The sequence below is a fragment of the Haliaeetus albicilla genome, chromosome 9, assembly GCF_947461875.1.
Source record: "Haliaeetus albicilla chromosome 9, bHalAlb1.1, whole genome shotgun sequence".
NCBI classification, from domain to species: domain Eukaryota; kingdom Metazoa; phylum Chordata; class Aves; order Accipitriformes; family Accipitridae; genus Haliaeetus; species Haliaeetus albicilla.
This window is the reverse complement of record NC_091491.1, coordinates 31584156-31609952: the sequence shown is the minus strand read 5'-3', so window position 1 is coordinate 31609952 and position 25797 is coordinate 31584156. Positions and strand designations below refer to the sequence as shown.

General features: G+C 45.0%; 1 protein-coding gene across 10 annotated transcripts in view; it reads left to right on the top strand.

The window, feature by feature from the left end:
• The window catches only part of LPP (LIM domain containing preferred translocation partner in lipoma), a 353044-nt gene that overhangs the window by 143447 nt on the left and 183800 nt on the right, over positions 1-25797 (top strand). For all 10 annotated transcript variants that reach the window (XM_069792426.1, XM_069792421.1, XM_069792425.1 and 7 more), the window contains one exon: positions 18985-19097. In XM_069792426.1, coding sequence (XP_069648527.1) covers positions 18985-19097 — 113 coding nt within the window. The remainder of the gene's footprint in view (positions 1-18984; positions 19098-25797) is intronic.

Below are 25797 nucleotides of genomic sequence, written 5' to 3'. Positions count from 1 at the left end.
CCTGGCTGACTGAATTCATTCTGCAAGTATAGAGAGAAAATTGCACTGGGAGCTCAGGTCTGACACAGCTGTCTTACATAAAAATGAATTTATAAAGACAAGAGGCAACACATGAAAGAAGTGCGAGCTGGGTAAAATCATAGCTGGCCTGCATCTCCTCCGGTATTAGTGTGGACATGAGACCACACAGTTGTAATGGGTAATGTATGAAGTGTTGCAGTATATTCCTCATCTTCTGCTTAGTCCATTCAATGCCTTAGATTTGAATTAAATTCATAATTGAATTTTCCTTGTTAACCCGTCCCTGCCAAGAGTGGTCCTGCAGAGTTTGAGCCTGTAAACCCTTCTCTACAGCAGAAAAGGCTGCTGGGTTTGTGACATGAGAATACTTGACCGACTTCTCTTGGCGCATCAGACACTCAGCCTGTGTGCGTAAAAACGGGACATATGCCCTCAAGAGGGAGAAATGACCTTGCGGCAGCAGGAGAGGGTCAGGCTGGTGGATCTCCAGCTGCCGGATCTCTAGGTTTCGTTCAATTGTTCACTTTGCTCATTAGGGACAAAAGTCTTTTAGAGAGCTGCAGGAACAACTGGTTTGGCTGAGCCTGAAAACTCTTGATATTTAAAACATTTCTCCATGCCAGTAAATCGTGCTTGTTGGCCAGACAGAAAATACTTTAAATTTAGCAGCTAATCCAAGACAAGAGATATGATGCGTGATCACAGCTGAGCGCTTCCCCTACAATCACAGTTGGACTTTTTGAACAAATAATTGCTGAACCACCGTGTTTCCATTCTGAGTATATGGTGCTTTCCTGAGATAGTACTGAGACAAGCTAACAGAGGATCCCTTTGCCTTGCTATGCCTTCTTATGTGGGAAGACTATTAATCTTCCTGTTTCTGGTGCACATTTAGCACTGCCTGTTTGTATGTGTCCAAAAGTGCTCTTACTAATGAACCCTTTTGCCCCAGTGAGAATGTGCTGTGTAACTGTGGTAGGGAAACAAATAAAAGAGAAATAAGGTAGTAGGGTAACTATTCTGAGAGATGAGCTTTCACCTGGCATGTTGATTTTCCTGAGAGATACGGCACGTCCAGTATCTCATGTAAGTTGACCATCCAGCATGGCATGGGTCTCTGGAGCGGGAATATTCCATTTTAAGAATCTGTGTTGGGTAAGACGTGGGCTCGTGTTTGATGGACACTGCCAACTATTTAAACGTTAAAATGCTATGAATTCCACCTGTGAAACTGGAGGCGGAGGTAACGCAAGTTGGTAAATCTAGGCCTAAATGTCAGGGCCTAAAGGTCACCTTTCGTCGGTGGAAGGTGCAGTTGTCACCACAAACGTGAGGCTGCAGGAAGGGAATTGTGAGGCTCCCTATCTATTTGATCTCCTAGTACCTGACCAAATACGCTTAGTTTACACGAAGTCCAGAGACTGTTCTTTCTAACAAACCTGTCCAGCAAATGCGGTTCTGATGTTAGGACTCAAAATCCCCTTGTCTTGTTTTTTTTTGGTTTTTTTTTTTTTTTTTTTTTAACCCCGTGATCCATGAGCAGTGATGAAGGTTCTGGGCATTCGGCCGGTGACCGGGCTGGAGCTGAAATCGGCGCTTTCTCTTGTAGCAGTTCTGCTCCGTCATGCCCAGCATAATGAAAGCTCCTTATGAAAGGAGTCGGAAAAACTCATGAGGCATCAGAAGGAGCAGGAAGATGCATCTTATTTCTGTAAGCATTTAACTGTGAAATCTTTTGGCTACTTAGAAAAATGGTTAGTCAAGGAAGGCTTCATTGGAAGGCAGCAAATGTGTATTTTTGGGGACTAGGGAAGGTTTGATCATCCCCGGTTTCTTACCTTCTTGTTTTTCCTCCTCTAGTGCAACTGGTAAATGATTAAAATGTGGGTGTGTTTTGAAAAGAAGATTTCTAAAGAGAGCTTGGAGGAGTCTGTGCTTGTTTGTTTATTATTTCATATGGAATAAAGACCATGTGCAAGTAGCCAAGAAACAAAGCATTTGTATGCTGATCCCAATGTTTTGGCATGGCGTTTGGGAATGAAATCTTGGTTTTGTCTGGTTGTCCCTCATTCAGGGGTACCACAGGTCACATTTCCCTCTGACGCTTGCACAGCCCAGTTGCTGCTAAGTTAGGTCAGCGATGGCTCATCTGAGTGGATTTACATAAATGCAGCTATCGGACCTTGCAAATAAGTTTGTTATTTATGCACAAGGAAGACCTGAAGCCAGATCCTTTTGGTCAGGGCTGGCCCAGTAGAGCTGAGAAAAGGTACAGCCTGCAAAGAAAAAGTACTTTCAGCTTTAGCCAGTAGCTCCAGTTCTTATTGGGAATAATCTGCAGTGGGACACAGATGTGTTTACTGTGAAAATGCCAATTTTATATCATCATATCTCTGTACTTTTTTATATTTGTTGGAAAATAAGAGAATGGAGTTTTCTGTCTACGATTAAATATTTTCCTGTTAGGGCTTGGAAGCTGTGTCCCAGCAGGCTTATTCACATAGTGTACTTCAGCTGTGGGCTTATCTTAATGGGGAGGGAGTTTGTTTCACAGTTAGCTGGCACATGGAGACTATGGGCTGCTGAAATCTCAGTCGAAGCTGAGTGTTTGTAGCTCTTGTGTGAGTTAGCAAGTGGAGCAAAGCTGTAAGCACTGCGTTATCTTCAGGTCACCCTAGTAACTCCGGTGAAAATCACCAGTCACAGTTTTGCCTCCTAGTCATCCCATGTGAGCTACTAGAGTTAAGAAGGCGTCTTTAGCCGTAAGGAGGTTCTTACTGAGCCTCTCAGATCTTATGACCATTACCATGGTAGTTATGATGCAAATGGGCTGGTGGATTTGTATCGGTCACCTGGCCTGTGGTCTTTACTGGGGGTTTGGGACGTTGCTTTGAACACAGTGGTGAAACCTGATCATTTCTCATCAGCTTGACATCTTCTTCATCGACATCGGTACCTGATAAGCGAAGCGTTGCCTCTCAGACTTCATTGACACATTGTCTGTTACCTGTCATCTCATAAATCTCCCCGTGAAGCTCTAAGTAAACTCGCCTGGGTGGAATCAACAGATCATCTTCATGGCATTTCTTGTCATCTAAACAATAATTCATTAAAAATTTAATGACTCTTTTGCTCTGGAGAGAAAGAAAGAGAGCTGGCGCCTGCCTTTAAAGTTTGTGTCTTGTATTGTTTGGTGATTTTTGTTTCGTTTTGGAGTTTTTTTATTTTACTTTGGAGGAAATCAAGTTGATAAACTGAAAGAAAACCATCTTATTACAAAAGGCTTGAGTGCTTCTGAGCATTTAAAACAAGGATGACTAGAAATGACCTTTCCATCCCAGAGCGAACTTTGAGTGTATTCTCCCTTTGGCATTTCTAATGATAGACTTTCCATCTGGTCTTTGCTTAAAAGCTAAGATGCAACTTGTTTTTTTTCACATTAAAACTGTGCATACTCTAAAATTCATCCTCTTGATCATTTCACTTCAGGGAGAGGAGTGCAGAAAGACTGGGAATATTTGCTTATTTTTAGCAACTCCATTCAGTCCTGCTGGCAGCAGATCCCTTTTGTCCCAAATCAAGTAGTTTCTGATTTGAGGGAACCCTGGATTTCCGTCTGCTTGAATTTGGGGAGATGATACCCCTTAGAGGAGATTTTAAAAGGAATTGCAGAGACGTCAGTGGCCCTGGTGGGGTGCGTGATCTGGATCAGTGGGAGGGATTTGTGGTTACGTTAGCTACCCATGGTAATACTGTCATTTCTAACGCTGCAAATTCCCTGGTCCCAGTTTCCCATACTGATTCCCCAAAGCTGAATGTGCAAGAATCAAATCCTAGCAAATGAGTACTTCGGGGAAGAATTGGGGATCTCCTGAGAGGTACCACTGCAACCATCCAGCCTCATTTCAGCAGAATCTTTGGGGAAAGTACATAAACCGATCCTTTTTCTTAGCAAAGCATTTCAACAAATGCCTAATTTGATACATGCTTTCCGAAGGCCTGTGGGAGGTAACATTTAAGCATGCACTTGAACTTAAGCGTGTCCTGAGTCTGTGCTACGCGCAACCATGTGCATGCATGAGGGGGATGTTTCTCTGGATCACATGTAGGAACATCGACACCAGATTTTTGAATTTATTTTTTTTTAACTTCCTGTAGCACTGGTCACTACTGAATGTGGTTTTTCTTTCTTTTTTCCTTCTTCATCCTTCTATTCAATGAAGTTCTACAAAAATATATGTAGGTGGGAGATTACTGGTGAGCCATTCATTCCTTAAAAGTTGTTCTGGTGGGAACAGCAGAAAGTAAGTTTATTAACAAAGTCATGTTTCTATCAGAACTGCATATGGGGCATGCACAGAAAACATGTTTTCTGGACATCGAGAAGGCTCTGCAGGAGAGCAGATGTTGTTTGGGGCTCTTGTCAGGTAGATGCTCTGCTGAGGGTATCAGTGTTTTTTTGCTGCAGGTTCTTCTGGTGACCAGCTCTATTAAAACAATGGGAGGGAGAAAGGATGTTGCAAATAATGGGAGAGAACAATTCTGGCACACGTAGCTTCCTCTTCACAAAGCTGCTTTTCCCTTGAGGCAATATATCTTGCGTCTTATGGGAAGGAAATCTTACAGTATAAAAGGAAGTCTGAACTGCTTACCAGTGAATTTAGAAGCCTAGAAGTTGGATTCATTTTATGAAGAGATAATATGGGTCCTGTTCCAGTACGTTAGGGAAGCTTTTTTAAGATGCATCTCCAAAAATAGGAGAACTATGGGAATCACTTCTTTAAAATAGTATGTGTGTGTAGCTTATGTTAATACTCCTGGAACCTTAGGGGATGTATGCTCAGCAAAATGAAGGTGTTCAGAGAACAAAAGCAGCAGAGAGACGGCATCTTTAGCCTGAGCTGCTTGGCAGGACAGAACATGGGAGGATGGCTTCATGTTCCTGGGGATGCCTGTGACGTGGGTTAGAGTGGTCCGAGGGCTGTCCTCGCTTTGCTCTCCTGCAATAGCTCCTGAGGGGCTGTTCTGCCTCCAAGAATAGCTGGCACATTGCAGTGCTCTAATTATCCTTGTTTTCCTGCCACATCTCCTGCACTGGGAACGGCGTGCCTTCTGCAGGCTTTGCTGCCCAAAGGCTGCCCGCCTGCCGGGTTTGCTCCATGGCAGCCCCGCTGCTGCAGATTTACAGCTCCCTATTGTGTATCAGGGTAAAAAAGCAGGGTCTGTCCAAAAGTTTGCAATCTTTTAGCCCTTCCCCAGTGCTCTTTTCTCTTCCTGTTCCCCTCAATTAAAATAAAGGCGTGGAGAGAGAGAGGGAAAGAAAGCAGAGTTGAATTTCTATGACTAGCACAAGTGGTGAAGTCCAGATAACTTCAGTGGGCATATCCACAAGGATATTTTATGCAGACCCTAGCAAGGTGAAAAACAACAATCAAAAAAAGGGGGAAAAAAAGTCGCTAGAATCCTTCTGAAGAATTTCTGCATTTTCTGCAGAGTACATAATTGAAGGAGATTTTTTTGATAAAGGCTAAATTGTGTATGGGCATGAAAAATTCAGCAGGGAATTTAAGCCATTTCCAAACTACATGAAACATTAAACATTTTGCTCAAGAATAGCTTGAAGATGGCGTGCATCATCCCAAGCTTTAAGCAGTCATCTGATTTTTCTCTTGCAAATGTTAAACATCTAGTAAAGGAGAGCCAAAGTAGGTTTTATCTTCTTTCTCGTGATGAGTGCAGAGCCATTGCCTTGAAAGATTTTGCTGGCTGACCCGACACACACCTTTGTTTACCTATCTTGGCTAGATGATTTTAGCTGCAACATTTTGAAGAACTAGGGGAGCAGATATCAGTGCTGCAGTCAGAGCATGCCATCCTGTGCTTGTGATCAGCTCCAGCCTTGGGCTCTTGTCTGAGTGGCTCTCAAACTAGCCTTTTAAATCCAGTGGAATTAAAGATTTTAATCAAGCAAGATGCTAATCACCATGACATGATGTGATATGTATGGCCCGATAAGGATATACAGTAAATCTCTCAGTCTTTTGAAAGCAGAGAATCCCCTCCCTTAAATGATCTTCAACATCCACATTTAGGTTTTGCCTAGATGTGGTACTGGATTTTAAAGCTAGGTTATGCCTGTATTTTTAAATTTAAAATTCTTCCTTTGTGTAGAAAGATAAACATTGGCTAATTTCAGATCATTCTCAGGTGTGTTCTTGATTACTTCTTGTTTTCATGAGAGCCCAGATACCCAAACATGCCATGTTTTCTCTTTAAATAAGGTTGTTATTCACTCGGGTGTCTTTCATCAAGGAAATCTGACTGTGATTGTTTAAATCCTCTAGGAATGAGCTTTGCTTTTGCATAAAGCAGTCACCTTGGATGACTGCATGCAACAAGTCATGTGTTGCAAAATTGCAGTGTGAGTTTTCAAAACCTGCTGTTGCTTGGTTTCATTTAGCAAAGCTGGTTAGTACTCTCCAAAGGATGCTCCTCTTCTCTAGGCAGACACCAGGGCCATGACTCTCAAGTTTGTCTCACTGTGCCAAAGATGGTCCTCTAAGAAAACTCTGCACCCTTAAATATCTCAACATGCACTCTTGCCGGGGCAGACAGCATGCTTTCTCACTCTTATGCTGTAAAAACCCCACATTGGCAAGCAGCAACACAACCTTCTCATTATTTCACTTGGGACTGGAAAAAGGCAAGAGAGTAGCGGTAGTCCTCAGCTCCAGGACACTCCTTAGGTCATGGTGGAGATCTAGACCAGGGGCTAGGTGCAGCCAGTCTGCTACAGAAAGCCCTAACCTTGAGCAGTGTGGAGACAAGTCAGTCCAGAGCAGTTGGCCCAGAAGACACTTCTCTTCTTGTTGTCATTCATGAAGAAAGTAGAGACATTGGCTGCAAAATTCTCAGAGCTCAGGGAGACTGGGCTAGTAAGCAACTCCGAATGACGTGGGCTCCATGATTCATCATAAAGCCTCAGTACATCAGGCATCTCTGTGCACTAAAATAATTTCCGAGCAAAGCACCTGCTTGGGTTCTGTCTGGCTCTTTGCACTTGCTTGTAATGTCAAACTGGAAGTTGTTCTCCTTCCCGCAGCGTCTTCTATCTGATGGAGGAAAATGTCTACTCTTTCAATCTCACTAATGGAGGGGTTTTTGTTAGAAGGTGAGATGGATCATCCATTCTTCCCCTGTGCTGCTAAGCACTGTCTCCTTCCAATTCACTGTTCCAGGCATGTGCTTGTGGTAGCATGGGGAGATGCATATGTTACAGTGAATAACCTTTGTATGTCACTACAGGCATCAGCGGGCCTCAAAGTATGATAGAGGTTTTTGTGCTCGTAGAAGATTTATCCTCTTCTCTTGCTCCCTGAGCACACACTCAAACAATATATCCATTTTAATTGTTTTCTGAGAGGTTATTAATATTGGAGTGGGGATTTAGAATGAAGATCAATCATTAATCTGAAAAGAATGGATTTGCACTTTCCTGCAGCAAGGCTGGAAAAGAAGTTAGGACGAAAGAAAATCAAGAGGCATTCCCCATCTAACCTAATTTTTTTTTTTTTTTTTTTTTTTTTTTTTTTTTTTTTCCTAAAATTGTCCAAGTAACTCTGAGGGAAACCCAAACCTTAGAGTGAATCATAGAATCATAGAATGGTTTGGGTTGGAAGGGACCTTAAAGATCACCTAGTTCCAACCCCCTGCCATGGGCAGGGACACCTTCCACTAGACCAGGCTGCTCAAAGCCCCATCCAACCTGGCCTTGAACACTTCCAGGGATGGGGCATCCACAACCTCTCTGGGCAACCTGTTCCAGTGCCTCACCACCCTCACAGTAAAGAACTTCTTCCTAATATCTAGTCTAAATCTACCCTCTTTCAGTTTAAAGCCACTACCCTTCTCCTGTCATGAACATGCCCTTGTAAAAAGTCCCTCTCTGGCTTTCTTGTAGGTCCCCTTTAGGTACTGGAAGGCTGCTATAAGGTCTCCCTGGAGCCTTCTTTTCTCCAGGCTGAACAACTCCAACTCTCTCAGCCTGTCTTCATAGCAGAGGTGCTCCAGCCCTCTGGTCATCTTCATGGCCCTCCTCTGGACTCAATCCAACAGGTTCATGTCCTTCCTATGTTGGGGGCCCCAGAGCTGAATGCAGTACTCCAGGTGGGGTCTCATGAGAGTAGAGGGGGAGAATCACCTCCCTCAATCTGCTGGTCATGCTTCTTTTGATGCAGCCCAGGATACGGCTGGCTTTCTGGGCTGCAAACGCACATTGCCAGGTCATGTTGAGCTTCTCGTCAACCAACACCGCCAACTCCTTCTCCAAAGGGCTGCTCTCAATCCACTCATCGCCCAGCCTGTATTTGTGCTTGGGATTCATGAAGATTTCAGAAGTCCAGCCTAGAAACTGTAGCAGTATGTTACTACAGTTTGTTATCATTTTTTTCGATAACATTTTATTTCAAGAATAAAATGTCTGCCTTTTCAAACAAAACCACAATCTTTGAAGAAGATTTTAATTTTCTTCCGCATTTTTCCTTTTAACAATGTCCACAAATATTTCAGTAATTCATTTTCTGTTAGTTAAATAGAAAAGTTTTAATTCAGTCTGAAAACTGTCTCACACAGGTTTCTCTACACCAAATAATTGACCCTGCCTTTGGTGTGGTATGTTTTACTGCACGGGCGCCCTCTCAGTTACCCTGGGCTGCTGCCAGACCTTAATACTTTTTCTCTGGAAGGGAGGCACCGTATCCTGAGCAGAGTTACAGTAAAACTGCTGGTTTGATCAACTGCTTTCTCAAAATGGTCAGAAGTTTGGAATCTGTGCTTGGATAACTACAATACCATGGTCATTCCTGCTGGGAATGCAAGATGAGAGCCACGTGTCCCCCAAAACCAGCACAGGTACCATGCTGCCGCCATTTATCCCTGCTTCTATTCTGAGAATAGGCAGTCTGCTTGGGTCAGTTTAGGGAGTGAATTTTAATATCATCAGTGTCATGAATGGGAATGTCATTCTCATCCTTGGGAAGTCCTTTCGGTGCCTCTGTCATTCACTTCTTCCTCGCCCACTTTAGGATACTCCTGATGGGAAGTGCTCTCTCTCCTCTTGCTTTCCCCACCACGCTGCTGGGATTTTGTGGAATACGGAAAACATAAATGTAGTTACTTATCTAAAAAGTCAGTTTAGCATGTTGTTTCCTAACCAGTTACTTTGTTGAATTATGCAAAATTCAATTTTAAATTTTAAAGCATTTCTACTCAAAATATGGCAATAACTGCACATGTAAGTGTGTATAGTAACTTTGGGGTGTTGGGCAGTGATCCTTGGTTCAGAAAGCTTATGCATCAGTGTTTTAGGGTAAAATTCAGCTCAAAGAGAAAGCCCGCATAATTTTTTTTCTCCTCTGCCTTCTCTGTTATCCAGAAGTACAGCAGAAAAGATGTAGAGCACCTCCAGGTGGAATCTACCCAGGGGAAGATATGCCTCCTCCTCCCCCCCTTTTTTTTTCCTTTTTCTTTTGGTTATAATCCCATTTCTCTTCCATGGTCTAGCCAGATCATGTGTGACATTTCTAGTAGGTACCAGTGAAAGGAACCAAACTCCCTCCACAAAATCCACCACCACTCCATATAAATATATATTAAACCACCATCACTCCATATAAATATATATTTATATAAATTTATATATGGAGATACAAAGCATTAGTTATTTACTTTGGAAGAAGATGATAGAGGTGAATTCTATTTATCCAACATTTAATTTTATCTGAAATTATCTTCAGGGATTAAGGATGTAATTTATTATTCAACTGTTACACTGGTGAATAAGAAAGTGATTAATTTTGTAGCAGGAAGAAAATCTAGCTACTTTTTCTGGTCCCCAGTAGCACTGACTAATTGCAATAGAAGGAAGAAAGCCAGGGCTGTTTGTATTGCTGAAAACAGTGAACTAAGACACATCTGATAAAGACACATGTTTTGCTTTAATCTTTCCAAGTTTGGATGTTTATGAGAGTTACATAGAGAGGGGTGGGGAAGAGGATGGGAGGAACTAAATGAGCCAGTTTGAAAATCAGTTTACGGGGGTTTGTTTGATCACTTCATCTGAGAGCCATACGTGCATTTCCTACTTGGTGGTTTTGCTCCAGTTTCTCAAGCCAGCAGCAGAAGACTTTGTGAAGAGGACACTTTGCAAGAAGCTTGACCCCATCACACAGGGAAATGGTCTGGTTACGGCAGTGGTTTTTGTTGCCCCTCTCCTCTGTGTGCTAGGCAAGCAGAATCGATCCAGCGCTTCCAGATGTTCTGCAGCACGAACCACTGCTGGCTCCGAGGCTCAAGCCAAGGCTGCAGCACACATTGGGTTTCCTCTGACCACTCGGATCGCAATTTATCTCCAAAGTGGGAAAACAACACAAAAACAGTTATAGGCAAAGATGAGTCTGAGATTGCTTAAAACTTGTTGGCTGCAGCTTCCAGAACTTGAGGAATTCCCTTGGCAGTAAAGAGCTCTGGGAGGTGTTTTTTTGTGATCTGTGGAGTGTTTTGTATTTCATCACTAGGCACAGAGAGTGTTTGGTTGGAGATAAGAAAGGATGTATGTGAAGGACACGGTCCCCATCTTCCCTGGCTGCCTCCTCCTCAGGGGAGAAAGCTGACCGAAAATCCAGATTCATTTTGATTGTGCCATGCAACAACAGCCAGGGAGAACGAGGTCTTAATCCAGTGGTGTAGCTCTTTTTTTTCTTTTTCAACTCCTTCACAACAGCCCTCTTTAGTAAATTAATGCATATGTCAACTCTTGTCAGGAGCTCTTAGCAATGAGCAAATGAGTTGAACACCATAATCTAATAAACAAACAGATAACCGGTTTCGGTTTTGTTCTGAGCGAGGCAGCGTTTCCCTTCTGGAGTTGTTTCATGGATCTTTAGCTCTGCAGAGGAGAGGGATGGTGTGTCGGAATGCAGCCCATGTTTCCCCTCTGAGGACAGAGTTTGCTCTTCTGACTTAGATGCCCTGATTTCTACCATATTTCCAGTTGTTTGTGTTGAAATCTTTCCATCTCAGCAGGCTGTTTGCTATCATTTTTTTTTAAATTATTTGGAACTACTTTTGTTCCCATTATTGGACCTGAGCAGCTGCGACCGAAAGTGGGATCTCATTGTACTAATTGCTGTACAGACCAAGTAAGATGGACTCTATCCTTATGTCTACAAATAAACACTGGAGAGAAGGCAAAGGAAGGCTTTACATGGCCATGGACAGAGGGACAGTGGGACTAGGTGACATCCCCAAAGTCCTAAAAGAAGTCTGTGACAAGGAACGGTACTTAGAGCTTTTCTGTTAATCTTATGGCTCTTCTTCCTCCTTCTATTTTAGCACAGATTTTAATTAAAGTTTTACAGTGCCGTGGGCTGTTTCTTGCATTGGGTCAACTTTAGTCCTTCACTAAGCTTTAGTAAAGTACTGATTTATTTTCCATAGAGCTGAGTTCCGATACTAGCAGACCTCTCCTCTCAGTAGATATCAGCGTTACAGAGATAACCGTTACATATAATGTGATCTGAGCAGGAGCAGAACTGGCTTATTTGCATCATGTTTACAAAACAGGTTTCTGAGGTGAGCAAAATAAGTCATCTCTATTGCAGAGAGGTCGGTGTGGGACATTAGCTGAAATGCTTTGCCCTAAAGTCATATGGAAAAATAAGTTGGAGAATCAAAATGCAGCCTTTTATTGATGCCTTTGTACTTAGCAGCATGTATCGTAAGCGTACGATGGATAGGACGTTCAGCTTATGTGCATGGGGGAAAACAACCTGGCATGTGGATATACCTGCTTCCCCCTACCCTGCAACCATTGGGGCTGCAGTAGCATCGGTTGCATTTTGCTGAGAAGGTTGGCACGGCTAGGTGTCTAGAGACACAAGCTGAATAAAAACGCAGTCTCATAAAAAAAAAAAAAAAGCGCGTTGTTTTCACAATGAGGGGCATCCACTGTGGCGAAGTGGCTGAGATTTTGCATAATTTGGGGAACTGAGCCCTTGTTTGCTACCCTCGTGCTAATTACTGCCTTTGGGGTGTTTTGAGAGGGAGGTCAGTGAGTTCTAACATGAACCAGAGTTGGGTGGGATTTTCCCCACTGGTGACCAGAGCTGGAGTGAAAGATCTGCGTACAGGACTCTAAAGATAGCATCCGTTTGTGCTAAATCAAGTTGCTCAATAAAAGCTGCATCACTTGAACTGAGCCTGGCGTGGTGTGCCAACGCCGCTCCTTCTAGCAGTCACAAACTTGTAGGCAATGCAAGGGGTCCAGCTCCAGTCCCACTGAAGCAGCTGGCTATGCCTAAATGGTGGTAAAACCTAGTTACCTCCTGAGAGGTGGAAAAAAATGGCTTTTGAGCTGCTGCCTTAGCTCAAACCCAAATGTCAAAGCAGCCACTGTTGGATCTCCCCATTGGCACTCTCCCACATGGCTCCTCTGTCCCCGTCAGAGTCTCATCTGCTACTCCTGAAAGCTTTAGTACCTTTTTCTGGCTCTAGTAATGCTGGAAAAAATCCAGAGTGATTCCAAAGGAGATATTTTGGATTTGCGTTTGCAGGAGGAATTGTACCTAGAGGTTTTAAGTTAAGCGCATGGTCATTTTTCCTCTGTATATTTAACCACCGAAGTTAATTAACATTTTAAAGTTTCACAGGCTGCTTCTTTCATTATCTCAGCTAGCTGTGGTAAAAGGCAGCGTGGCAGGAGGGTGGTAGTCTGGCTGAAGTTGTACAGATAGGAAAATGCTGGGAATTGTTTCCAATGAATCCCAGGGGTTTGGGTAGTCGGATGGTGGGATGAAGATGAAGATGAAGGTGAGGATGCATAAGCTGCCATGGTGCACGTTACCTATTGACTTTCCATGTAGTAAACAAAATTCCTAGATAATTGTTGGCGTGTGTTTTTTTTTTTCTTATTTGAAGAGAATATTTTAAGCAGGACTGCTATTCATAGTCCTGAACTGTAGGGGACTAATGTTCCTGTTCTCCAGCTGGGAGAAACTAATTCAACATCTTGTGTTGTAAACACTCACTCATTTTAACTGATTACACCTCCAATGTTCCTCAAATCACTAAAATTACTAATTGCTATTCCTTACACATCAGAGAGTGAATCCTGAATAATTAACCCCAAATAAAATTAGATGAATTGGCCCTTTTAATTAGAATCCCTGCTGCTGTTTGTTCTGAGCTTCCTTTTCTTACTGTTAAGAGACTTTTAGAATGATTAAAACTGTTTAAGACTTAAACAGCCAGTGACCTTTTAATACAATATAAATCCATAAAAGCAATATTTCAGCTAGCAGGTGGTGAAGTAAATTTTCAGTGCAACTACCTGACAGACTCAGTATTCCTTTTTTAAACGCTGAGGATGAAATTAGCCAGTGTGTTGTTTTTTTTTTTTCCTCCCTCCTGCTTATTAATACAGTAGCTGATTAGCAAAAGTAGTTCAAATGGTAGGATTAGTGATTGGTAAGAGAGTGGTAATTTAAACAGTACTTTGGGTTGGTGGAGCTGCTTTATTTTAGGAACCACAGCCCAATGTGGTATATTTAGGTAGACTGTGGAGCTGGTGTGTAATCATGCGATGGTTCTCCCTGCAGTGACGTGGTGTTGGTGGCCCTTCACGACATGGTTTTCATCGAGGATGCACCAATACAAATCATGATTTTAATTGTGTGCTTTCCTTGTCCAGTGTTGTGTGTTAAATACAGATGTTACAGGAAAATGTTCATTTTGGGAAACTTAGTAAGACATGTGTTCAGACCTAAGAGTCACCAGGTCATATCTAGCTGAAGTTTTCTATAAAAATCCTGTGGCATCACTTTCGCAGTATGAAGTTTCCCAGACCACTTAGTAATACTGTGATACTGTGCAGGTTTTTGCAGTGGTTATTGTGGAATACAGGTTCATGGTAGCCTCGATCAAAAGGATTTTAGCCCAGTGCTAAACGAATTAGGGCTTAAGTGTAAATCTTCATTGTTTCAATGTAGATCACCCTCAAATTGCAAATTTTGGCTTTCTGCAGTAGAACGAAGTGCCTGTATCTGCTCAGTGCTTTGCCAAATGGAGTCTGTTTGGATCAGAAAGGAAACACATCAGCGGGGGTTTGCTCCGTCACTGTCCTTAGTCTGGTCTTTGAGTCAGGGGAGAGCTGTGTTTTTCAGGTGATTAAAACTGATTCTGAACCAGCTTCAGAGTCAGAAATTATCAAGATGAAGATGAGAAAGGGTTATTTTTGTTTGGAAGGAGAAAAATTAAAAACATCTGGGCATATAGTCTTCAGATGTCAGCCAGAGATCTGGGAAGACCAGTGTGAACCCTGTTTTGTTGGTTGATAGCTTTCATTAAGTTATTGTTTCAGGGAAAAATATGGTGTTTTGCTTTTTTGTGTTTCTGAGGGTTTTTCCCCCAAACAGTCTCTTCTTACTGAACATATGAGATCTTCTTCATGTCTAGAAGTTTCAAAGCTGCAAATCTTCATGTCTAAACAACTGTGTCAGTCAAGGGGGGAGGCAATTACTGTGCTGCAATTCATTTGTTGACTGGCAGATACATCTCCCTGAAGACAAAGGCTTGAGACACGAGCCTGATCCTGCAAAAAAACTGAAGCGCACTTAAAAATTTAAAGGTTAGACTGTAAGTGAGAAAGGTGCTTGGTGCATGAGACAGGATGTTTTTCTCAGCTTGTACTTGTACCCAGAAGGCATTAGGCAGCCAATGACAAAAATCTTAAGAGTTTCTATTCAGCCTGACAGGGTCGTGCTGATGTAGATGTCTGTTAAGGCTTTGAACAATTTTTCATTTGTACATTTGAAAAGTGTAATAATGAAATGCCTAAATCTCCTTGGAAAGTGTAAGAGGAGAAATTCTGGGGAAGAGAGAAGTAAAACCTTGCAAACGCATCTGCATGGCACAGATCTGATCGGACCCAGAAGCCGGGCTGGGGCTTGGGAGGCATCACTTCTGCCTATGGCTCTGCTCTAGTTTCCCAACATAGCCATGACGGACTCACTTAATTTCTGTCTAGTTACTTGTATGTAAAATATGGGGGAGAGCATTACCAGTGCTGGTGGTATCATCTCTCATGGTTGCACCGGGTGATGCTCAGGTGCAGCAGCAGGCACGGGTGCCGAGAGAAGAGCCGAGAGCTGCGGTTTCATGGTGCGTTGCGCCATTGTATCTGAAATAACCAAGCTGGCGCATGTGTCGCACCGCGCAGCCCCTTTGTAGGTTGACTCATGGTCTTCACAGCTGTAAGAAGAAGAAATGAGTAGCTGGCGCAACGAGGAGTGTTTATTTTCTCCTCTCAACGTATGGTAATGGGTAGAGATTTCTCATTGCAAGAGCTGAAGGCAGGCTGTGCCACGGTGCGAGGAGGGGCAGGATGCGGCTCCCTGCCTGCAAACGTGCCTCCCCAGGCTGCCTCTGCGGGGGGACTTGCCGTAGGAAGGTGCTTTCACCTGCCTTGAAGTATAAATTGCCTTCTGGAGGTGCCTTGATGTCTCTCTGTTGACGAAGCTCGGTGCAGTCACTTTTAAGTACCTCCAAGTGTTGGGGCTGATGCCAGGTGAATGTCAACCAAAATGCCAGTCTCGGTGCTGAGCAGTAATCAATACTAATAAGCCTTTTGCCCATCTTATCCCTTATTCACGGAGGGGCAGCAGGGTTAAATCAGTCAGGAGAGGTTGAGCACTCAGGGTGGGATGTGTCCTCCACCAGCCCACGGTTAGCTCTGGTAACCCCAGAGCCCCATTTCTCCCACAGTTGCTGGTGCATCCATGCGGACCAGGGGACGGTCCCTTCCCCAGATGGCTCCCCACGTAGCTGGCTGGCACTGGAGGGGTCAGCAGTGGGTGGCAGCGATACTCTCTGCCTGCACATGGACTTTTCTGCTTCCTCCCACGGCTTGCCGGCTCTAAGCAAGTGAAATCTGGCTTGCAAAGCTTCGGGGATAAGGGAAGGTCCCTGAGGTGCATTGTAGGGAGAGCCTGCTTAAAGGGAGAGGAGGCTTGCTTTCAGCTTTTTTTCCTCCTTTACTCCTTCAAACGTAGACCTGTTTCTTCCATGTGTCATCTAAAACCGTACACTGCTCAGGACACAGATTTTACAGTCTTTGCATGCTTCCCTCTCTGCCAGAGGGAGGCTTCCAGCAATGCCAATAATAATAATACAGTAACAGCTTTCCCTCCTGCATCCGAGGGAATACTCTCCCGCGAGTGCAGTGGGAACAGCATCGGGTCCTATGGCTGTGTGTGGGAAAGAGGAAAGTGCAGTGGCAGAATAAATAACTAAAGCTGTGAAGGAGAAAAGTCCATCTGTTTGCAGAGGACCAGGAAAAGGCCAAACATCTGCAAGGTCCCCCCAGTTCATCAGGCATCTGCTCTCTGCTTCCCAATCTAAAAACCTTCCCATTTGTGGGGATAGCAGAGCCAGCAGCTTATCTGACACAGAGGACAGAGTCAGCAGAGCTGGGCTGGGATGCAGTAAAGCCAGCTGTCTCCTACTGCAAAGAAAAGTGTTTTCTTCCAAACTCTAGAAAAGGGCTTTTCTCTGTTTCTGTCCTTTGCTCCTTTTCTGGAAAATCTTGCCAAAGTTTTTTTCTTTCGGGAGGAACAGATCTTCCAAAGGGGCAAAATGGTATTTGTTTTGTGTTTGTTCTAGCAGTCATTGTTTTCCCCTTCTCTTACAGCAGTTGTTATTTTTCCCTTCTGTTTATGCACAAACCCTGTCCTTTTCCTTATCTCGTCCCCTTCAACACAATCTCTGCCTTGATTTTGCTTAGGTGTTTTGAAGGGTTGTAATAAAGCAGGAGTGTCTGACTAATGTGCTGTGCAGGGAGATGAGTCTTTGGCTTCAGAGCCGGGACTAACTGGAGAAACATCATCTGAAGTGTATTCTTTGGGAAGTATGTGTCCGCTGGAGTTGAATTTGTTTGCAGAATCACGTTGGTTGGTTGGAGAGTCATTTTGAGAGCAAAGGAGAAAAGTTTACTTAGCACTCAAACATCCCAGCATTTTTTAGAACTAAACACCAAGCTATTAATTTCAAAATATTTCTTCTTTTCTTTTTACTCTGTATTGTATTTCATATGATTTGAAATAAAAGATTGGATTAATTATAGGGCAAAGAGGAGGATACTGCAGATGTTATTGGACATAATTTAAAAAAAAAAATCAGTCTTGAACTCTGTAGTATCATGAGCCAGTAGGTTTCACGGGATTTTATGTATTGGAGCAACATGGTTGTCTTAAATTAGTTTTCAGTGTGTTGTTTTCGAACTGTCTTTTTACATCTGTATTTAGGATGATACTTTCTAAGGGATTCAGAGGGGGTTTTTTGAGTCCTATCCATGCTCACTTCAGGGAAAATGGGAAGAAATTACTTTCCTGGGAAATAAGTTCCCTAAAAGTCCTAGGGGGAGTTTGTGCCTTTTAGAGAGTGATTTGAAATCAAGCAGAAAAGCTTTCCAGGGCTGCAGACCCATCTGCTTCCCACGGCAAATAGCACGAAGGTGCCGTGCCGGCGGTGCTGCCCAGCTGGTGCCCCTGCCTGGGCACAGGTGGTCCAGAGGACTGTGGGTCACTGGGGTTTGGCTCAGCACCTCTCTGAGTGGTTTGGAGCCTGCTCGTTGGTATTTGGGGATGGCGCCGAGGGCCTGTACCTGGGACGCAGTGTGGCACTTTGTGGAGATGTGGAGGGTCAAGTAGGGAGTCCATGTTTCCTCCCCAAAGGGTTAAAACCCTCCAAAAGCAACAGTTCCTATACATGTGAAATATCACACTTTTACTCATCTTGAACTTCCATCCCAGATGCTGCACACAGGAGGGGCAACAGCAAACAGCTCTACTTGCAGCATCAAGCTTTATGAGAAGAAATAAAAATATACCAAAGTCCACATTACAGGCAGCTGCCTCCCCAGGAGCCAAATCCAGTGCTAATGGCAAATGCCCTTTTTTCCATCCTTAGGGGGTGCTTTCAGAGCCTGCTGTCCTGCTGCCCACAGCCTGTGCTGCTCTGTCCTTGTTTTGTCCTCTGTGCTCCCACCTCCCATGAAGTTCTCAAGGAGAGATCTCCCATCCCTACGCTAAGCTGGATGGCTTCACAGCCACTATGCTGCTTTGTCTTCACATCAGCACTTTTGGAAGTTTAAGATGAGCAAATTAAAGTGTAGGTATTTTGGACATCAGCCCTATGTAAAAAGCCTCCTCAGAGTTAAAAGAGGTGGATACTTCTGAGCTTGCACCTGGCCCATCACGTGGCTGTTTTCACTAAGAGCCTGTGATCTTCCCAGCAGTTCTTTACATGAAGCTGTGAGGTCCCTATAGGAAAAGGGAGATGCAGAGAGCATGACTGCCTGCCAGCAGCAGGGATGCAGGAGACGGGCTGGTCTAGATTTTGGGCTTCAGCTCCAGCCCTCCATGTATCCTCTGCAACAGGGAATCCCTGCTTTTAGACAGCAGACAGTGCTGTCTTTCTAATGATCAAGAAGAGCTGGCATAATTTAGCACACAAGGGGGGTGAACTGGATGGGATCCATTGCAAGGCTGGACACGGGGCGTTCATTATTGCGAGTTTTGTAGTTGCATGCAGCAGGTTTGAGCTGCGAGCTTCTATCTGTGGGGCTGGTTGTTGGTGCCTTCAGGCTTTGTGGCAAGTCACCTTCTGCTGGTGACCCCTTCTGTGGGGTGTGAGCACCTCGGAGCGGTCTGCCAACGTTACCAAGCTGTCGTAGCCATCTCCTGAAGCAGCGAGGGGTGCAGCTGAGCATTTAATGGTTAAATGATGTGTTACTTCCTGTGCCACAAAACCGATGGCAGAGCTGTGAATATTGCAGGATTCATCCTGATCATGCCTGTCACGATGCGGGGAAATGCTGGTGAGTCTCAGTTCTCCCATTTTCTCTCCTAGGGGACTTCCTTCCTCCACCCCCACCTCCTGTGGATGACCTCGGGAACATCACATCATCACAAGGTGCCTTTCCCCCACCACCCGCTATGGATGATGTTACTTTCAATGTGCAGGTAGGAAGACAAGAGTTTCATCATTCATGCAGAACTGATCCAAAAATTGTGGAAATGAATGGATGATAATAAAATGAGGTGGCAAAGTGCTGTGGTTAGAAATCATGTGTCAGGAACAACCAAGTCAGCTTTAGCAAGCTGTGTTTCCCAAGTAGGGAATATTTCCATTCAAAACTTGCAGAGCTATTAAAGGATTTTTCCCATCCGGCTTGAATTAGAAGACTAATTGCCTTATGTCCTTGTGATGGCGAATGGGAGTGAAACCTTCCCAGAATGAATTGTTTTCTGGAAGGGCCATCTCTTTCACGGACCGTGGAGAGACTTTAGGGCAGTAATCTGATCCTAAAAGTGCTTTGTTTAGAAGCCTAAAATTAAGTGGAGCAAATAAGCCCTGGCCCAGGCTCCAGTGATGTCACTTGAGACCCTTTTCACCCCCTTTTTGCTGGCTTGGATCCTCTAGATTTGCCATCTGGATGAAAGTGCGACTTCTAAGATGCATCAGGTGATGATGGCATGTCCTGTGTGGGTAGGGACATGCCTTGAACACCTTTGAAAGGTATGAACACCTTTATGCAGACATCGCCAGCTTGCCTGGGGTGCCAGGTACTCTTGTGTTAGCTCAGGCACGTTCAAGACAGGTATATTCAGACTGCAGGGACAGGCTGTCAACGTGATCAGGGAGCGAGGAGCTGATCTTGCCAGTGGAGACCAGAAGAGTTTGGCTTGTTAGCTGAGCAAAAGGAAGGCCAAGGAGGGGGTATGGCTGCAAATTTGAAGCACCTTTGGGGAATAAGCACCAGAGAAGAAGAAATGTTTCAGCTCTGGGTGAGTGTTGGTGCAGGAACAGGAGAGGGTGAGCTTGCCAGAAGTACCTTCATGCTGGTGTTTAGAAAGTTTCTAAGCACCGAGGCTGCAAAGGTCTGGAAGAGCCTTCTGGGAGGAGGAGTGTGAGAGCAAAGCGAGCCTAATCTAGGTTCGAGGCTGATGAGAGTTGTGTAACCACATATCCACAGCCATGGGGCTGCCCTTGATGACCCTGGAAGGTTGTGGCAGTCCTGCGTCCTTCAATGGATTTGAACCTGAGAATAGGCTAGTGGGCAGACGTTAAACAGGGTTCAAGAGACCTGGCTTAGTTCCTGACCCCACCACAAACTCTAGAGTCAATTTGTCTACTTTACGCCTCTGTAAAAAGAAAATATTTCCCTCCCTCGTGGGCTTCCTCTGATCTCTTGCTTGTGGCGAGATGTTCAGATGCTATCACGAAGTCTCAGCGTGTTCCTGCAACCTGTTCAGCATTACAAGCAGCCTTTGAGAGGGAAGGGGTTAACGAGGATTGTGTTGTCCCTTGCCAGGAAAGGCTGCAGCCATCAGGGACATTAGCCAAGTGCGGAGCATGGCTTTTTCCCAGCCTTGGGGGAATGAAGTAATTCCCCAGCAAGTGTTGTTCTGTCTCTTATCTCTCCGAGAAGAATGGACCCCATGGGAGCAGGGGAGCTTCCAGACCGTCCTGGGAAGCGGCGATGCAGCAGGCTCCTGGCGAGGGCAGAGTCCTGCCGGCATGGCTGCCTGCGCAGGAGCCTGGGCAGCGGCAAGGGGTTGCGGCACCTCACGTGCTTCTCTGGGGTCAGGCTTCCCCCTTGCCGGGTCACCCAAGGAGAGGACCTCGCCATGTTTATTGGAAGGGGCTCGTGTCTTCAGCTCCTCGTGCCTCCCTTCTGCGATGGGTCCAAAGATGTGCCTGAGCCACTCAGGGCTGTCACTGGGACGTGCCCCTTGGTAGAACCACTCGACGGGGTGCCTCTTCCCCGCTGAGCTCATGAAATTGCTGTTTTTCACACCCTTTCTCTCTGGCTTTGGGAAGCTGGGGCTAGAGCCGTGTTCACAGCGTTGGGTTTTGGCAGGAGAGCGACGTTCCTTCGTGTGGCGTCCTGTTTGGAGGAAGGCAAGCCTACCGGCCATACCCCAGCACTCCCGCCTGTCATGACCCCCAGATGTACTCTGTGCAGCAAGCACGGGTCCCTGCCTTTAATCTGTGCTCTCTTGTCACCTTTTTCCCCTTTCTTTTCCCTTCCATCCTCTGAACGAGATTGGGAGCAGACAAAAGCCAGGGCTAAGTCAGGAGCCAACGGGTCTCGTGCTGCGAGATCAGCTCCTTATCTTGCAGGAGCAGCAAAAGCCGTGCTGAAGCGAGACGTAAGGCCCGAGAGATGAGGGAAAAGGGCAGGTGGCGATGGAGAAAGCTGCTCGATGCCTTTGTGCATTGTTGAATGCGCAATGATTGTTGAACACGATCATTTTCACAACTCCGGGCAGAGGCTCCTGTGCTGAAGGAGCAGAACAACCAGTGGCTGTGTTCCTTCTGCTGTGAATCCTTTCTCAGCCCTCGGGACATGGTTGCCCGAAGGCAGGAATCTCATGAGCATGTGTTGGATTGGGCTCCACCAAACTAAAGCCAAGCCTGACTCTGCTCTCCGATGCCAGGCCACTTAATTTCCATGCCTCAGTTTCCCCGTTGCTGGCTGTAAGTGCTGGAGCAGATGACCCTCTCCTGAGCAAGGACCAGATCTGAGGCTGCTGCCTGCGGCGGTTCGGCTCCTGCAGGCCTGGTGCGAGCCCTCCGGATTTACTCCAGAGTTTGAAATTTATCTGCTCCAGCAAATCAGCCCCTTTACAACAGAAATTTCTCTCTGGATGGCAGAGTGCTGATGACAGCTTATGAAATATGTGTGCTGTGGCTCCAGGTAAAGCTTTTTATACTAGGTGTTAAGTTGATGAGGGCAGCAGAATATATATATGTTTAGTTTATTATCATTTCGTGCGTTAGTGTTAGCAGAAAGTAAAAGCTGCGCAGTTGTAGCTTAAGAGCAGCAGTTAAAATAATAATGCCCAGTTTTCATAGGCCTGTTTATCTCTGGATCTCTATTTGGACAGTGGAACTGGCCACTTAGGATCAGATCCAAAAAGGTACTTTAGTATCTGACTTCCCTTGAGGTGCTTATGCTCCCATGGCAATCAGAGGAGGACTGGGTTGTGAAATACCTTTGCAGCAGATCTGGCACTTTCTTGTAATTTCTGTTTTCCCATCTAGATCCGTCATATTTGGATTCACAGCAGGGCTAGGGAGGAAAAGGGAAGGAAATTTAAACTCTTTTCTTATAAACTGTAATGCTTTTTAAAAAAAAAGAAAAGGAAATGTTTATTTTAAAAAAGAGTGCGTTGGGGCTGGGGGAGAGTTGTGTTGGGAAGTTCCCCTTCGGCTGAAGTCAGTCGGCGAAGGCGAGGGCTTGTTCCCAGAATGGTGGTGAGGGCGCGGTGATGGTGTGTTTGACAAATAAGGACATGAGCAAAGAGCCTTTTGCCACGTTGGCTTGGGCTCAGTTTAAAAGAGAAAAAAAAAATAAATCCTGGATGGGAAGAAAAATGAAATCACTGTTTGTCAAAGGGAAATAGATAGATCTGGGAGGGAGGGAGGCAGATTTTTTTTTTTTTTTTTTTTTTTTTGCCTTCTAGTTTCAAAACAGGCATTCTGCCCAGGCCAGAGACAGCAAAGTGAAAAACTCTCTTAAGCAACCTCTCGAGTGCCCTTGTTTGCTCACAGAGAGGGACCCTCGCTGATGGCGCCAGCAATTTCTTCCTTCCTCGCCAGGCAGGGTTGCTCAGGGATGGGGACTGTGTGCAGCAGTGTGAAAAGCTGGTCCCTACCCTGCGTCCCGTGGCCGGGAAGGCTGGCTCTGCAGCCGTCTGTGCTACGGGGGCATCTCGATAAGCTGTATTGCGGGGGCTTCACATCTCCACTGGCTTTGAAATAACCAGTTCTCCTTAAAGGAGGGGTTCAGAGTCCAGCGTTTTGTGTTGGGGCAGGACCTGGGTGGCTCAGAGCAGATGTGACCCTCCACTGCGGACCTGCCAACGGCCACCTTGGAAAAACATGCATTTACGAATCGCTGCTAATTACCCGCAGGTGCTGCATCTGGAGTATGGATCTGATTTTCATTTGGGACCCTAGACACTACTGCAACACGGAAAGGAGAGGATTGTATTCAGCTGGGAGATCGCCCCTTTCCCAACAACCCCTGGCTGTTATCAGTGTGTTTTTTATTGACAGGCCACAAAACACTTTACAAAAGAAATACCAGTCTCTCCCTGATAAGAAAGCTGAAGCAGGGAAAGTGCTTTGCCTAGGTCACAGGCTGACCAGCAGCAGGCTAAAAATAGGACCTAGATCTCCTGCGTCCCAGAGCAATTCTGTCTGTTACATTGCACCGCCTCATTACTGTAAGAACTGTGAATTAATAAGTGAACACTATCAGTGGCTGAAAACAGTAAGAATTTGGTCTATGCCAAAGAGGATGTGCAGAAGTGGTTTAGGACGGGGGTTAGAGTGAAGAAACAGTCAGACTTTGAACAGTTGCATGAAGTGCAATATAAAACAGTTTAATATACCGGTTCTTGTTATAACCGCCTATGCATGGAGGGGCTGCAGTGCTGCAGCTACGTGGGCAGGGAACTGTTCCCATGTTCAGACCGAGTGGACTCAATGGTTGTATCGTCCTGTTGCGATACGCAGAAAATGAGCCAAGGGGCTCAAATTCCTATTGCCAAGGAATTTTGGAAGGAGAAATGCTGAAACACAGTCTGAAGGCATATGCGCCTTCCTCTGCAAGGCTGTTCAGAGGAGACCCAGCTCGCTTCTACCTAGCGCTCACGCCTGGGAGAAGGTGGGAACGTGTTGATAGATGCGAGCAACGAGAGCCTCATCCTTGTTACGGAGGAGGTTGCCAGGCATTTTGCTGTCTGACTCCCTCCTGGCGAGCGGCGGCAGTGGTGCCTCTTCGTGGGCTGTGACTCACCAGCTAAGGAAACAGCCGGAATGGAGGAATTATTTTTTTTTGTTTTTGTTTTTTTTTTTTTTAATTTTGGATGCACATATTGACAAATAGTTGGGGAGGGAAGAGCGTGATTTTTGCCTACAGGGGGTGCTGCCTTAAATAGCACGTCTCCTGCTCAGCGGCGTGGCAGCTTGGCTCTGCCTGGGTGCTGGGTTTGCTTTAAATCAGTCGCCTGCCTTTTAATGTTTGGAGAAGCTGAAAAGGCCAAAGAGAGCAGAACATGTGTTCAGCCTCCCTCTAGTGCTAGATTTTGTTAATCATCAGGATTATTGGCCTGGGTGTAGGTGCTCGCTGGTGAGGAACATCGGTAATGCAGCGCAGCTCTAGCTGCCGGCAGGGCTGCCTGGCTCCGGGCAAGCAGCAGTAGCTCCCAGTGACTCTGTAAATAAAGCCATAGTCTGCGTGTATCGCTTGCCAGTTGAGATCCAGCTTTTGCAGATTGCTGGAACTCCTAACATGATTCATTAAAATCCATGTGATAAGCAACTAGCCTTTTATCTAAATTGAAGCCGTGTCCAACAGTATAAATAAATTACCTGGTAATGTTAACCCTCTTACTCAAACCTTGGCTTTGCAGGAATGCTTTTGATCTGTCTCCCTTCTTCTGCCTTCCTCGTGTGTTTGAGAAACAGGAATATGCTGTGCTCTGAATTAGACTTGAACAAATAGCATGTATGCTCTCTGCATGTTTAAATGCTCACAGGGTCTCTATAGGTCAACACATCTTTGCTCTATAATAGGGGTTTCTAGGCACTAAGGTGTGAAAAATCAGTAATATGAAGTCTGTATGTGATGGTGAATATCTGGATGCGCGATAGATAAAATGCATGTTTTTCTCATATGCATATATATACACACACACTATATGTGTATGAGAAATGCATAATGAGTGGGGATATAGAGCAGACCTCCATGTTATTAGGGAACAAGCGTGCACGTTTTATCCCTGCTGCTTTTTTATCCCTTTCTGTGGGTAGCATGACCAGTAGATCCAGGATCACAAGAAAAAAGGAACACTGAGCATTTCTTTCAGGCAGCTCTTGATGCAACCCATCTTATACGCATGTTTGTTTTACAATGCCAAACCACATTCTATTTTAAATCTTTAATGAACCTCTGTTCCCATCTGTGTAACTTTCCAATCCTTACTCTCTTCAGAATAGACAAAGATGCTTATTATAAACCACAAATTTTACTGAAAGGGTAAACTGGAAAAGTTTTAATTGTACGGCGTAAGCCTGCCATTCACCTCTCTGCCTGACTATTAATATCTTGGCAATGTTATAATGCAATACAGCCTTTAATAGCTAAACCTCTCGGCAAGGGCTACAAAGGAAGCAGGGATCCAAACAGTTAACTGTGCTCGTTATTTTCATCATGCTTATTACTGCATTATTTAATGTATTTGTTATGTTATTATTTAATATAGTAACACAGCACACAGGATGCGCCAGGACCTGCACTGGTGCACACTCGTGCCTTTGTTGGGAGGAGGGTTGTGACTGAGGCTGGGAGACGCTTTTGGAGATGGAACAGAGCGGCTTTTGATAATCTGCTATACAGCGGGTGATGAGGTGAGGGAGCAGAAGAAAGAAAAAGCCTAATACAGATCATATGTAAATAAGGGTATGGGACCATCTAAGAAGTTGTGATAGGAAACAGAAAGGTCAGAGATGTTGCTGATTACGGTGGTCAGAGATCATCAAGCTAAAACCATCGCAGGTTAAGATACAGGGCAGTGTTATGCACATGTGCCGGCTTGGGTCCAAACAGCGGGCTGTGGTCCCTCGGTGCTGGGCCCAAGGTTACAA